Source organism: Bombina bombina, chromosome 4, assembly GCF_027579735.1.
Source record: "Bombina bombina isolate aBomBom1 chromosome 4, aBomBom1.pri, whole genome shotgun sequence".
NCBI classification, from domain to species: Eukaryota; Metazoa; Chordata; class Amphibia; order Anura; family Bombinatoridae; genus Bombina; species Bombina bombina.
In genome coordinates this window covers 1,053,251,805-1,053,267,717 of record NC_069502.1, presented here as the reverse complement: position 1 = coordinate 1,053,267,717, position 15,913 = coordinate 1,053,251,805, and the positions used below count along the sequence as shown (strand labels likewise).

General features: G+C 44.5%; 1 protein-coding gene across 1 annotated transcript in view; it reads right to left on the bottom strand.

Annotated features, from left to right (window-relative positions):
* Positions 1 to 15,913, bottom strand: part of MTIF2 (mitochondrial translational initiation factor 2) — a 168,922-nt gene that overhangs the window by 19,890 nt on the left and 133,119 nt on the right. The window contains exon 12 of the mRNA XM_053712192.1: positions 5,916 to 6,080. Coding sequence (XP_053568167.1) covers positions 5,916 to 6,080 — 165 coding nt within the window. The remainder of the gene's footprint in view (positions 1 to 5,915; positions 6,081 to 15,913) is intronic.

The following is a 15,913-nucleotide window of genomic DNA, read 5'->3' as shown; positions in this document are numbered from 1 at the left end:
CTGTTAGTGACTACCTTAGGTAAGAACCCAGGTTTAGTACGCAGAACTACCTTGTCTGAGTGAAAAATCAGATAAGGGGAATCACAATGTAAGGCTGATAACTCAGAGACTCTTCGAGCCGAGGAAATAGCCATTAAAAACAGAACTTTCCAAGATAACATTTTTATATCAATGGAATGAAGGGGTTCAAACGGAACACCCTGTAAAACGTTAAGAACTAAGTTTAAACTCCATGGTGGAGCAACAGCTTTAAACACAGGCTTGATCCTAGCTAAAGCCTGACAAAAGGACTGGACGTCTGGATTTTCTGACAGACGTCTGTGTAACAAGATGGACAGAGCTGAAATCTGTCCCTTTAATGAACTAGCTGATAAACCCTTTTCTAAACCTTCTTGTAGAAAAGACAATATCCTAGCGATCCTAACCTTACTCCAGGAGTAACCTTTGGATTCGCACCAGTATAGGTATTTCCGCCATATTTTATGGTAAATCCTTCTGGTAACAGGCTTCCTAGCCTGAATCAGGGTATCAATAACCGACTCAGAAAAACCACGTTTTGATAAAATCAAGCGTTCAATTTCCAAGCAGTCAGCTTCAGAGAAGTTAGATTTTGATGTTTGAATGGACCCTGTATCAGAAGGTCCTGTCTTAGAGGTAGAGACCAAGGCGGACAGGATGACATGTCCACTAGATCTGCATACCAAGTCCTGCGTGGCCAAGCAGGTGCTATTAGAATTACTGATGCTCACTCCTGTTTGATTTTGGCAATCAATCGAGGAAGCAGCGGGAAGGGTGGAAACACATAAGCCATCCTGAATTTCCAAGGTGCTGTCAAAGCATCTATCAGAACTGCTCCCGGATCCCTGGATCTGGACCCGTAGCGAGGAAGTTTGGCGTTCTGGCGAGACGCCATGAGATCTATCTCTGGTTTGCCCCAACGTCGAAGTATTTGGGCAAAGACCTCCGGATGAAGTTCCCACTCCCCCGGATGAAAAGTCTGGCGACTCAAGAAATCCGCCTCCCAGTTCTCCACTCCCGGGATGTGGATTGCTGACAGGTGGCAAGAGTGAGACTCTGCCCAGCGAATTATCTTTGATACTTCCATCATTGCTAGGGAGCTTCTTGTCCCTCCCTGATGGTTGATGTAAGCTACAGTCGTGATGTTGTCCGACTGAAACCTGGTGAACCCCCGAGTTGTTAACTGGGGCCAAGCCAGAAGGGCATTGAGAACTGCTCTCAATTCCAGAATGTTTATTGGTAGGAGACTCTCCTCCTGATTCCATAGTCCCTGAGCCTTCAGAGAATTCCAGACAGCGCCCCAACCTAGTAGGCTGGCGTCTGTTGTTACAATTGTCCAGTCTGGCCTGCTGAATGGCATCCCCCTGGACAGGTGTGGCCGATAAAGCCACCATAGAAGAGAATTTCTGGTCTCTTGATTCAGATTCAGAGTAGGGGACAAATCTGAGTAATCCCCATTCCACTGACTTAGCATGCATAATTGCAGCGGTCTGAGGTGTAGGCGTGCAAAAGGTACTATGTCCATTGCCGCTACCATTAAGCCGATCACCTCCATGCATTGAGCTACTGACGGGTGTTGAATGGAATGAAGGACGCGGCATGCATTTTGAAGTCTTGTTAACCTGTCTTCTGTCAGGTAAATCTTCATTTTTACAGAATCTATAAGAGTCCCCAAGAATGGAACTCTTGTGAGAGGAAAGAGAGAACTCTTCTTTTCGTTCACTTTCCATCCATGCGACCTTAGAAATGCCAGAACTAACTCTGTATGAGACTTGGCAGTTTGAAAACTTGAAGCTTGTATTAGAATGTCGTCTAGGTACGGAGCTACCGAAATCCCTCGCGGTCTTAGTACCGCTAGAAGGGCACCCAGAACCTTTGTGAAGATTCTTGGAGCCGTAGCCAATCCGAATGGAAGAGCTACAAACTGGTAGTGCCTGTCTAAGAAGGCAAACCTTAGATACCGGTGATGATCTTTGTGGATCGGTATGTGAAGGTAAGCATCCTTTAAATCCACTGTGGTCATGTACTGACCCTCTTGGATCATGGGTAAGATTGTCCGAATAGTTTCCATTTTGAACGATGGAACTCTTAGGAATTTGTTTAGAGTCTTTAAATCTAAGATTGGCCTGAAAGTTCCCTCTTTTTTGGGAACCACAAACAGGTTTGAGTAGAACCCTTGTCCTTGTTCCGACCACGGAACCGGATGGATCACTCCCATTGTTAACAGATCTTGTACGCAGCGTAGAAACGCTTCTTTCTTTATCTGGTTTGTTGACAACCTTGACAGATGAAATCTCCCTCTTGGGGGAGATAATTTGAAGTCTAGAAGGTATCCCTGAGATATGATCTCTAGTGCCCAGGGATCCTGAACATCTCTTGCCCAGGCCTGGGCGAAGAGAGAGAGTCTGCCCCCTACTAGATCCGGTCCCGGATCGGGGGCTCTCGGTTCATGCTGTCTTTGGGGCAGCAGCAGGTTTCCTGGCCTGCTTGCTTTTGTTCCAGGACTGGTTAGGCTTCCAGCCTTGCCTGTAACGAGCAACAGCTCCTTCCTGTTTTGGTGCAGTGGAGGTTGATGCTGCTCCTGTCTTGAAATTCCGAAAGGGACGAAAATTAGACTGTCTAGCCTTAGCTTTGGCCTTGTCTTGAGGTAGGGCGTGGCCCTTACCTCCCGTAATGTCAGCGATAATTTCTTTCAAACCGGGCCCGAATAAGGACTGCCCCTTGAAAGGTATATTAAGTAATTTGGACTTAGAAGTAACATCAGCTGACCAGGATTTTAGCCACAGTGCCCTGCGTGCCTGTATGGCGAATCCTGAGTTCTTAGCCGTAAGTTTGGTTAAATGTACTACGGCCTCCGAAATGAAAGAATTAGCTAGTTTAAGGACTCTAAGCCTGTCCGTAATGTCGTCTAGCGTAGAGGAACTAAGGTTCTCTTCAAGCGACTCAATCCAAAATGCTGCCGCAGCCGTAATCGGTGCGATACATGCAAGGGGTTGTAATATAAAACCTTGTTGAACAAACATTTTCTTAAGGTAACCCTCTAATCTTTTATCCATTGGATCTGAGAAAGCACAGCTATCCTCCACCGGGATAGTGGTACGCTTAGCTAAAGTAGAAACTGCTCCCTCCACCTTGGGGACCGTTTGCCATAAGTCCCGAGTGGTGGCGTCTATTGGAAACATCTTTCTAAATATTGGAGGGGGTGAGAACGGCACACCGGGTCTATCCCACTCCTTAGTAACAATTTCAGTTAGTCTCTTAGGTATAGGAAAAACGTCAGTACTCGCCGGTACCGCAAAGTATTTATCCAACCTACACAGTTTCTCTGGTATTGCAACGGTGTTACAATCGTTGAGAGCTGCTAAGACCTCCCCTAGTAGTACACGGAGGTTCTCCAATTTAAATTTAAAATTTGAAATATCTGAGTCCAATCTGTTTGGATCAGAACCGTCACCCACAGAATGAAGCTCTCCGTCCTCATGCTCTGCGAGCTGTGACGCAGTATCAGACATGGCCCTAGCATTGTCAGCGCACTCTGTTCTCACCCCAGAGTGATCACGCTTGCCTCTTAGTTCTGGTAATTTAGACAAAACTTCAGTCATAACAGTAGCCATATCTTGTAATGTTATCTGTAATGGCCGCCCAGATGTACTAGGCGCCAAAATATCACGCACCTCCCGGGCGGGAGATGCAGGTACTGTCGCGTGAGGCGAGTTAGTCGGCATAACTCTCCCCTCGCTGTTTGGTGAAATTTGTTCACATTGTACAGATTGACTTTTATTTAAAGTAGCATCAATACAGTTAGTACATAAATTTCTATTGGGCTCCACCTTGGCATTGGAACAAATGACACAGATATCTTCCTCTGAGTCAGACATGTTTAACACACTAGCAAAAAAACTTACAACTTGGTTATAATCTTTTTTAGCAAAAAAACGCACTGTGCCTCAAAGAGGTACTAACGATTAAATGACAGTTGAAATAATGAACTGAAAAACAGTTATAGCATCAAACTTTAAAACAACACAACTTTTAGCAAAGGTTTGTTCCCATTAGTAAAAAACAACACTAATTAAATTTGTACATAAGAAAACAAAACAACGTTTTTTATTCACAGTCACTATAAGAATTCTCACAGCTCTGCTGAGAGAATTTACCTCCCTTCAAAGAAGTTTGAAGACCCCTGAGATCTGTCAGAGATGAACCGGATCATGTAGGAAATATAAAAGTAGCTGACTGGAATTTTTTGATGCGTAGCAAAGAGCGCCAAAAACGGCCCCTCCCTCTCCCACACAGCAGTGAAGAGAAACGAAACTGTCACAATTAAAGCAAAAAAACTGCCAAGTGGAAAATAATGCCCAAATATTTATTCACACAGTACCTCAGCAATGTAAACGATTCTACATTCCAGCAAAAACGTTTAACATGAGAATAGTTATTAAAAGGATTAGTGACCTTTAACACAGTAGTTCCGGTGAAATACCATCCCCAGAATACTGAAGTGTATACATACATGTCATTTTAACGGTATGGCAGGCTTTTCTCATCAATTCCATTCAGAAAATAAAAACTGCCACATACCTCAATGCAGATTCATCTGCCCGCTGTCCCCTGATCTGAAGCCTTTACCTCCCTCAGATGGTCGAGAACAGCAATATGATCTTAACGACTCCGGTTAAAATCATAGTAAAAAATCTCTGTCAGATTCTTCCTCAAACTCTGCCAGAGAAGTAATAACACGCTCCGGTGCTATTTTAAAATAACAAACTTTTGATTGAAGTCATAAAAACTAAGTATAATCACCATAGTCCTCTCACACATCCTATCTAGTCGTTGGGTGCAAGAGAATGACTGGGACTGACGTAGAGGGGAGGAGCTATATGCAGCTCTGCTGGGTGAATCCTCTTGCATTTCCTGTTGGGGAGGAGTTATATCCCAGAAGTAATGATGACCCGTGGACTGATCACACATAACAGAAGAAACTACAACTAAACACCACATACTCTTTACCACCCCCGTGGAGATGCTACTAGATAGAGCGGCAAAGAGAATGACTGGGGGGGCGGAGCCTGAGGGGAGCTATATGGACAGCTCTGCTGTGTGCTCTCTTTGCCACTTCCTGTAGGGATTGAGAATATCCCACAAGTAAGGATGAAGCCGTGGACCGGATACACCAATGTAGGAGAAATAAGAATCACAGAATTTATGATATCCCTTACTGTGACCCTGCATGCATACTGTGGTATGTCGTGTATATGCCAGACAGGGTTACGTTGACACATGACCTACCTCTGTATGTGTGCTAGGGTTGTAATCTCAGTAAGAAGCATGTGTGCAAACACATGTATATTGTAAAGATGTGTTTTAAATTTTGTCCTATTAAAGTGAATGTAAATTTAGAAGATAAAGTTACCGGTTTATAAAAATCCGATTAAAAACAGGGGCACTTTAATTCATCAAAATTTACATTTCACTTGTGTTGTGAAAATACTTACCTTTTAATCTTGCCAGCCGCTGCATCGCTTCCCCCGCCCGTAGCAAAGCCTCTTCCCGGGTCTAAAATGAGGAATCCAGCTTCCTCCAATCACAGCGTTGAATCAGACACTGATTCCCCAGGGGGGGGGGGGGAGCCGTGATTGGAGAATGACCGATCCCTCATTTCTGACATATGAAGAAGCTTGCAACGACCAGGGGAGTAGCTGGAGCGGCTGTCAAGATTAAAAGGTAAGTATTTTCACAACACGAGTGAAATGTAAATTTTGATGAATTAAAGTGCCCCTGTTTTTAATTGGATTTTTAAAAACCGGGCACTTTATCATCTAAATTTACATTCACTTTAATTGAATTGCATTATATAGGCTAAAAAACAACAACTTTTTAATAAAACATTAAATTACCTTTTATGTTTTCTTCTAATATTGGGTGCAATTTACTACTGAGTTGTTCTTTTAAATCTTCAACCAGGTGATAAATGATCCTATGAAGCTTGACTGGAACATCTTTTTTGGCTGCAAGCTGCTGTACAGCTTTGTTACAGTTCACATTGAAGCCATATACATAACCTACATAAGAAGAAAACACTGTATGTCAATGTGCCACAGTTGAGAATAAAATATTTGGAAAAGCAAGAAAATATCTAAGGCACATGACCCAGAGAAGCGAGAAAAAAGTGGACGATACTTCAGGAAACATTAGGAAGAGCGCCAGGCCTAGATTCTGCAAAAACAATATTCACACCAACAGTGCCAGTTACAGAAACCTTATTATGGGGGACAGGAGAAAACACTTCTTGTGTGGACAGAGTAGCTGGTGTTCTGTAGGTAGGGGGTCTAGGCGGGTGGAGGATAAACAGAGAGCATTCTGGGGCACGCTTAGTTCGTCTGGGACATGGATAAGGATTCCTAAGTGTGACTTGCTCCCTGTCAGATGTTTTATAGTCACACAAATATGGTAAATATGAATGATATATTTCTACTAATGGATATGATGAAAAAAAGTAAATGCTTTAGGATGAACAATGGGATGATAGTGATTTGTTGAGAAGGCCACAGCAGTATCTGCAAGGACTGTTCACTTCTAAAACAATCAATTGTGTACTTTTGAGTTTTAATAAGAGAACACAAAAACAAGATACAAAGTCTAACACACCTGAGGAAATATCATTGTGGTCTAAATCCTGGTCTGACAAAGAATACATAAACCAAAGGCTTCAATATGCAATATAAGATTCTGTACCATCCCATCAGGAGGGTCCTCACTCACTCTATTCCTGACCAATTACCAGATACAGCTTTATCCTGCCCCGGGTCTATACTACTGGTTGGTAAAGTAGAACTACTATTCCATAATTAATATTGCCTGAAACTGTGATATCAAACCAAATAAATGGTGGTTTGTTTAACCCTTTATAGCATAAGCAAGTTTTTATTCTTAACTGCAGAAAGGATAAAAATGAATTAAACAGAGAGTCCAGTTAATTTTCATAGGTTAGTATATGTATTTGGTTTGTATAGAATGGTACTTAAAAAGGGATAGTAAAGCCCAAATTAAACTTTCATGATTCAAATAAGACATGTCATTTTAAACAACTTTCTAATTTACTTTTTATCATCAAATTTGTATGTTCTCTTATTCGTAGTTGAAAGCTTAACCTAGGTAGGCTCTTATGTTATTTTCTAAGCCTTTGAAGGCCGCTTCTTCTCTGAATGCATTTGACAGTTTTTCACAGCTAGAGGGCATTGGTTCATGTGTTTCATATATTTTACTAATTGCCTGAAATGCAAGGCTGACAAAAGATCTGAGATAAGGAGGCAGTCAGCAGAAGCTTAGATACAAGGTAATTACAGAGATAAAAAGTGTATTAATATAACTGTGTTGGTTATGCAAAACTGGGGAATGGTAAATAAAGGGATTATCTATCTTTTTAAACAATAACATTTTTGGTGTCTACTATCCCTTTAATGTGGGGATATTGATATAATTGGGCTATCCCCACACAGTAGCTAAAATAAATGTATATTAGTTCATCTGGCTCTTGGTGTAGCAGATGGATTTATATTGTGCCAATACTATGGTGACTTGGTGACTCTTCATTAGTCTATTTATCTAAATGTACTAACGTGAATGTTGGGATTATCTGATTGATATACTTTAGTGTTTTTCTTTCTAGCTTTAAAAACAGAATTTATGTTTACCTGATAAATTACTTTCTCCAACGGTGTGTCCGGTCCACGGCGTCATCCTTACTTGTGGGATATTCTCTTCCCCAACAGGAAATGGCAAAGAGCCCAGCAAAGCTGGTCACATGATCCCTCCTAGGCTCCGCCTACCCCAGTCATTCGACCGACGTTAAGGAGGAATATTTGCATAGGAGAAACCATATGAAACCGTGGTGACTGTAGTTAAAGAAAATAAATTATCAGACCTGATTAAAAAACCAGGGCGGGCCGTGGACCGGACACACCGTTGGAGAAAGTAATTTATCAGGTAAACATAAATTCTGTTTTCTCCAACATAGGTGTGTCCGGTCCACGGCGTCATCCTTACTTGTGGGAACCAATACCAAAGCTTTAGGACACGGATGATGGGAGGGAGCAAATCAGGTCACCTAGATGGAAGGCACCACGGCTTGCAAAACCTTTCTCCCAAAAATAGCCTCAGAAGAAGCAAAAGTATCAAACTTGTAAAATTTGGTAAAAGTGTGCAGTGAAGACCAAGTCGCTGCCCTACATATCTGATCAACAGAAGCCTCGTTCTTGAAGGCCCATGTGGAAGCCACAGCCCTAGTGGAATGAGCTGTGATTCTTTCGGGAGGCTGCCGTCCGGCAGTCTCGTAAGCCAATCTGATGATGCTTTTAATCCAAAAAGAGAGAGAGGTAGAAGTTGCTTTTTGACCTCTCCTTTTACCGGAATAAACAACAAACAAGGAAGATGTTTGTCTAAAATCCTTTGTAGCATCTAAATAGAATTTTAGAGCGCGAACAACATCCAAATTGTGCAACAAACGTTCCTTCTTCGAAACTGGTTTCGGACACAGAGAAGGTACGATAATCTCCTGGTTAATGTTTTTGTTAGAAACACCTTTTGGAAGAAAACCAGGTTTAGTACGTAAAACCACCTTATCTGCATGGAACACCAGATAAGGAGGAGAACACTGCAGAGCAGATAATTCTGAAACTCTTCTAGCAGAAGAAATTGCAACCAAAAACAAAACTTTCCAAGATAATAACTTAATATCAACGGAATGTAAGGGTTCAAACGGAACCCCCTGAAGAACTGAAAGAACTAAGTTGAGACTCCAAGGAGGAGTCAAAGGTTTGTAAACAGGCTTGATTCTAACCAGAGCCTGAACAAAGGCTTGAACATCTGGCACAGCTGCCAGCTTTTTGTGAAGTAACACAGACAAGGCAGAAATCTGTCCCTTCAGGGAACTTGCAGATAATCCTTTTTCCAATCCTTCTTGAAGGAAGGATAGAATCTCAGGAATCTTAACCTTGTCCCAAGGGAATCCTTTAGATTCACACCAACAGATATATTTTTTCCAAATTTTGTGGTAAATCTTTCTAGTTACAGGCTTTCTGGCCTGAACAAGAGTATCGATAACAGAATCTGAGAACCCTCGCTTCGATAAGATCAAGCGTTCAATCTCCAAGCAGTCAGCTGGAGTGAGACCAGATTCGGATGTTCGAACGGACCTTGAACAAGAAGGTCTCGTCTCAAAGGTAGCTTCCATGGTGGAGCCGATGACATATTCACCAGATCTGCATACCAAGTCCTGCGTGGCCACGCAGGAGCTATCAAGATCACCGACGCCCTTTCCTGATTGATCCTGGCTACCAGCCTGGGGATGAGAGGAAACGGCGGGAATACATAAGCTAGTTTGAAGGTCCAAGGTGCTACTAGTGCATCCACTAGAGCCGCCTTGGGATCCCTGGATCTGGACCCGTAGCAAGGAACTTTGAAGTTCTGACGAGAGGCCATCAGATCCATGTCTGGAATGCCCCACAGTTGAGTGACTTGGGCAAAGATTTCCGGATGGAGTTCCCACTCCCCCGGATGCAATGTCTGACGACTCAGAAAATCCGCTTCCCAATTTTCCACTCCTGGGATGTGGATAGCAGACAGGTGGCAGGAGTGAGACTCCGCCCATAGAATGATTTTGGTCACTTCTTCCATCGCCAGGGAACTCCTTGTTCCCCCCTGATGGTTGATGTACGCAACAGTTGTCATGTTGTCTGATTGAAACCGTATGAACTTGGCCCTCGCTAGCTGAGGCCAAGCCTTGAGAGCATTGAATATCGCTCTCAGTTCCAGAATATTTATCGGTAGAAGAGATTCTTCCCGAGACCAAAGACCCTGAGCTTTCAGGGATCCCCAGACCGCGCCCCAGCCCATCAGACTGGCGTCGGTCGTGACAATGACCCACTCTGGTCTGCGGAAGGTCATCCCTTGTGACAGGTTGTCCAGGGACAGCCACCAACGGAGTGAGTCTCTGGTCCTCTGATTTACTTGTATCCTCGGAGACAAGTTTGTATAGTCCCCATTCCACTGACTGAGCATGCACAGTTGTAATGGTCTTAGATGAATGCGCGCAAAAGGAACTATGTCCATTGCCGCTACCATCAAACCTATCACTTCCATGCACTGCGCTATGGAAGGAAGAGGAACGGAATGAAGTATCCGACAAGAGTCTAGAAGTTTTGTTTTTCTGGCCTCTGTCAGAAAAATCCTCATTTCTAAGGAGTCTATTATTGTCCCCAAGAAGGGAACCCTTGTTGACGGAGATAGAGAACTCTTTTCCACGTTCACTTTCCATCCATGAGATCTGAGAAAGGCCAGGACAATGTCCGTGTGAGCCTTTGCTTGAGGAAGGGACGACGCTTGAATCAGAATGTCGTCCAAGTAAGGTACTACAGCAATGCCCCTTGGTCTTAGCACAGCTAGAAGGGACCCTAGTACCTTTGTGAAAATCCTTGGAGCAGTGGCTAATCCGAAAGGAAGCGCCACGAACTGGTAATGCTTGTCCAGGAATGCGAACCTTAGGAACCGATGATGTTCCTTGTGGATAGGAATATGTAGATACGCATCCTTTAAATCCACCGTGGTCATGAATTGACCTTCCTGGATGGAAGGAAGAATTGTTCGAATGGTTTCCATTTTGAACGATGGAACCTTGAGAAACTTGTTTAAGATCTTGAGATCTAAGATTGGTCTGAACGTTCCCTCTTTTTTGGGAACTATGAACAGATTGGAGTAGAACCCCATCCCTTGTTCTCCTAATGGAACAGGATGAATCACTCCCATTTTTAACAGGTCTTCTACACAACGTAAGAATGCCTGTCTTTTTATGTGGTCTGAAGACAACTGAGACCTGTGGAACCTCCCCCTTGGGGGAAGCCCCTTGAATTCCAGAAGATAACCTTGGGAGACTATTTCTAGCGCCCAAGGATCCAGAACATCTCTTGCCCAAGCCCGAGCGAAGAGAGAGAGTCTGCCCCCCACCAGATCCGGTCCCGGATCGGGGGCCAACATTTCATGCTGTCTTGGTAGCAGTGGCAGGTTTCTTGGCCTGCTTTCCCTTGTTCCAGCCTTGCATTGGTCTCCAAGCTGGCTTGGCTTGAGAAGTATTACCCTCTTGCTTAGAGGACGTAGCACTTTGGGCTGGTCCGTTTCTACGAAAGGGACGAAAATTAGGTTTATTTTTGGCCTTGAAAGGCCGATCCTGAGGAAGGGCATGGCCCTTACCCCCAGTGATATCAGAGATAATCTCTTTCAAGTCAGGGCCAAACAGCGTTTTCCCCTTGAAAGGAATGTTAAGTAGCTTGTTCTTGGAAGACGCATCAGCTGACCAAGATTTCAACCAAAGCGCTCTGCGCGCCACAATAGCAAACCCAGAATTCTTAGCCGCTAACCTAGCCAATTGCAAAGTGGCGTCTAGGGTGAAAGAATTAGCCAATTTGAGAGCATTGATTCTGTCCATAATCTCCTCATAAGGAGGAGAATCACTATCGACCGCCTTTACCAGCTCATCGAACCAGAAACACGCGGCTGTAGCGACAGGGACAATGCATGAAATTGGTTGTAGAAGGTAACCCTGCTGAACAAACATCTTTTTAAGTAAACCTTCTAATTTTTTATCCATAGGATCTTTGAAAGCACAACTATCTTCTATGGGTATAGTGGTGCGTTTGTTTAAAGTGGAAACCGCTCCCTCGACCTTGGGGACTGTCTGCCATAAGTCCTTTCTGGGGTCGACCATAGGAAACAATTTTTTAAATATGGGGGGAGGGACGAAAGGAATACCGGGCCTTTCCCATTCTTTATTTACAATGTCCGCCACCCGCTTGGGTATAGGAAAAGCTTCTGGGAGCCCCGGGACCTCTAGGAACTTGTCCATTTTACATAGTTTCTCTGGGATGACCAACTTGTCACAATCATCCAGAGTGGATAATACCTCCTTAAGCAGAATGCGGAGATGTTCCAACTTAAATTTAAACGTAATCACATCAGGTTCAGCTTGTTGAGAAATGTTCCCTGAATCAGTAATTTCTCCCTCAGACAAAACCTCCCTGGCCCCATCAGACTGGTTTAGGGGCCCTTCAGAACCATTATTATCAGCGTCGTCATGCTCTTCAGTATCTAAAACAGAGCAGTCGCGCTTACGCTGATAAGTGTGCATTTTGGCTAAAATGTTTTTGACAGAATTATCCATTACAGCCGTTAATTGTTGCATAGTAAGGAGTATTGGCGCGCTAGATGTACTAGGGGCCTCCTGAGTGGGCAAGACTCGTGTAGACGAAGGAGGGAATGATGCAGTACCATGCTTACTCCCCTCACTTGAGGAATCATCTTGGGCATCATTGTCATTGTCACATAAATCACATTTATTTAAATGAGAAGGAACTCTGGCTTCCCCACATTCAGAACACAGTCTATCTGGTAGTTCAGACATGTTAAACAGGCATAAACTTGATAACAAAGTACAAAAAACGTTTTAAAATAAAACCGTTACTGTCACTTTAAATTTTAAACTGAACACACTTTATTACTGCAATTGCGAAAAAATATGAAGGAATTGTTCAAAATTCACCAAAATTTCACCACAGTGTCTTAAAGCCTTAAAAGTATTGCACCCCAAATTTGGAAGCTTTAACCCTTAAAATAACGGAACCGGAGCCGTTTTTAACTTTAACCCCTTTACAGTCCCTGGTGTCTGCTTTGCTGAGACCCAACCAAGCCCAAAGGGGAATACGATACCAAATGACGCCTTCAGAAAGTCTTTTCTATGTATCAGAGCTCCTCACACATGCGACTGCATGTCATGCCTCTCAAAAACAAGTGCGCAACACCGGCGCGAAAATGAGGCTCTGCCTATGATTTGGGAAAGCCCCTAAAGAGAAAGGTGTCTAAAAAAGTGCCTGCCGATATAAACTTATCAAAATACCCAGATTAAATGATTCCTCAAGGCTAAATATGTGTTAATAATGAATCGATTTAGCCCAGAAAAAGTCTACAGTCTTAATAAGCCCTTGTGAAGCCCTTATTTACAATCTTAATAAACATGGCTTACCGGATCCCATAGGGAAAATGACAGCTTCCAGCATTACATCGTCTTGTTAGAATGTGTCATACCTCAAGCAGCAAGAGACTGCTCACTGTTCCCCCAACTGAAGTTAATTCCTCTCAACAGTCCTGTGTGGAACAGCCATGGATTTTAGTAACGGTTGCTAAAATCATTTTCCTCATACAAACAGAAATCTTCATCTCTTTTCTGTTTCTGAGTAAATAGTACATACCAGCACTATTTTAAAATAACAAACTCTTGATTGAATAATAAAAACTACAGTTAAACACTAAAAAACTCTAAGCCATCTCCGTGGAGATGTTGCCTGTACAACGGCAAAGAGAATGACTGGGGTAGGCGGAGCCTAGGAGGGATCATGTGACCAGCTTTGCTGGGCTCTTTGCCATTTCCTGTTGGGGAAGAGAATATCCCACAAGTAAGGATGACGCCGTGGACCGGACACACCTATGTTGGAGAAAGAAATGTAATTTTAAATTGTAATAGCGAGAGTTTAACAAGAAATGTGATATCAATTAATTTGGAAATTAATTCATAGAGCTTTAATCTTGTATAGTTATGCAAGTCATCTAGTATCTCCTAATATTCGCTGAATTGAATTTTATTAACCATTTACATTGGCAGTCTGTAGTTGCATCTAATCTACTATTTTTATTATAACATTAAAAGGACATGAAACCCAAACATACTCTTTTGTGATTCAGATAGCGCATACAAATTTAAATAACTTTCCAACTTACTTTATTTAATGTGCTATGTTCTCTTGGTATCTCTTATAGACACCTCTGTACCACTGGGACCCTATAAGACAATGGACACTATGGGGGGCAACAGCCTGTCTGGAGGGACGGGAAAGGCGGGAGATCTGGGGGTCTGATAAGACTCCTTATCAAGATGAGTTGGTGTATAAAAAAGTCGTGTGTTTCCACAATAAAGTTGTTCACCCGAAAACTGGTTCTATCTGGTTATTTGGGTAGGCTCTGCTATAATCACTTTGCTCCGCTACATAGCGGCATGTTCCAGGTATAGGAAGGACCCTTCTGGCGGAGCTACCCAGTCGGGGTAGCCGGAGTCCGTTACATTTGGTTGGCAGCAGTGGGATGCTTCCGTCTACCTGGAACATCTAAACCACCAACAGAAGCCCTATTCGGATGGAGCAGCAGTACGCTGGGCTCCAGAAGAATACGCTGCAAGACTTGCTGGAAGCTCGGGGGAAAGTTGTCAGCAGCAAGTCCAAGGCAGCAATCATCGCCGAACTGATGGAAGGCGACCGGGCGATAACGAGCTGGCCAGCTCACTTCAGGGGTGCTTTGGGTGCAGTCAGATGGGTCATATCCAAAGGCACTGCCAGCAGTGGAGAGGCCAAAGTATCCCCCTCCGGCTCAGTGGACAAGGGCTCTGGCTGGAGGCTACAGAGCCGCCGCCCACTGCTTGGATGGCCCTGCGGATTATGCAGAATGAGCAGGGGAAGAGGTCGGGGTCCTACATGAGGTCGACCCCACCACTGGAGACAACCGCCTGCACCACCGTCAGGTTGTCTGGATCAACAGCCAACTGGCCCAGGGATTACGAGACAGTGGGGCAACTGTTACCCTTGTCCAGTCACACATGGTAACCCATTCGTACCAGACAGGTAAGTCTTGCAGTTAGTGTGGCTAGGGTTAAGGTGCTCCGGATCCCTACTACATGGGTGCACCTGGATTGGGGTGCCGGCTCACCATGCTGTGGAAGTAGGGGTTATGAACCATTTGCCCGCTGAGGTCTTGTTAGGGAACGACCTGGGACACCTTGAAGCAATCCCCCTGTCCCAGAAGCAATCCCCCTGTCCAATATCCAGACAGAGACAGTGGCGGATGCACTGCTCCGGTTATTAGCCAGGGTGGGTTGTCCCCGGGAAGTGAGCTCACCCGGCAGCTGTGGAGGCTTTGTGGGATAAAACCCCTGCAAAGCGCTCCATACCACCCCCAGACCAATGGGTTGTGTGAGAGGTTCAACAGGACCCTGAAGAAGTTGCTTAAGACATTCTCGGCCTCTCACAAAGACTGGGAAAGATACCTGCCGCACCTCCTGTTTGCATACCGAGAGGTGCCCCAGGAATCTACTGGGTTCTCCCCCTTTGAATTAGTATATGGCTGGAGAGTGAGTGGGCCCCTAGACCTATTGAGAGCCCACTGGGAAGGATCAGTGGGGAAGGAAGGACCCTCTATTGTGGTGTACGTCCTAGAATTCAGAGACCGACTGAAAGACCTCGCGGAGAAGGTGCGAGACAACTTTCTGGTCACTCAAGGTAGGCAGAAGCGGTGGTACGACCGGAATGCCCGTAACCGAACCCTAGCAGTAGGGCAGAAGGTCCTGGCCCTGAAGCCTGTCAAAACAGACAAGCTACAGGCTTCCTGGCAGGGACCCTATTGAGTGGTAGAACAGCTGAATGACACAACCTATCTAGTAGCCAAATGCTCAGATGAAAGGGTCCACCGGACCTTTCATGTGAACATGCTGATGGCATACTAGGAAACAGCAGAGGATGTAGCCGCCATATGTGCCCCAGCCATGGAGGATTTAGAGAGTCTTCCCATGCCAGGGCTTCCCAGGCAAAATAGGATGCCCCCAGCCATGGGTGACATACAGTTAGATGAGAGGCTAGGGACTAGGCAGCAGGATCAAGTCAGACAGGTGCTAGAGGACAGGAGGGACATGTTCTCCACTACTCCTGGGTACACCACAGTAGAGGTGCACCGAGTGGAGACCCCGGGACAGGTGCCCTTGCGACAGCCAGCGTATTGGGTCCCCGAGCAAGTTAGGGAAAATATGCGC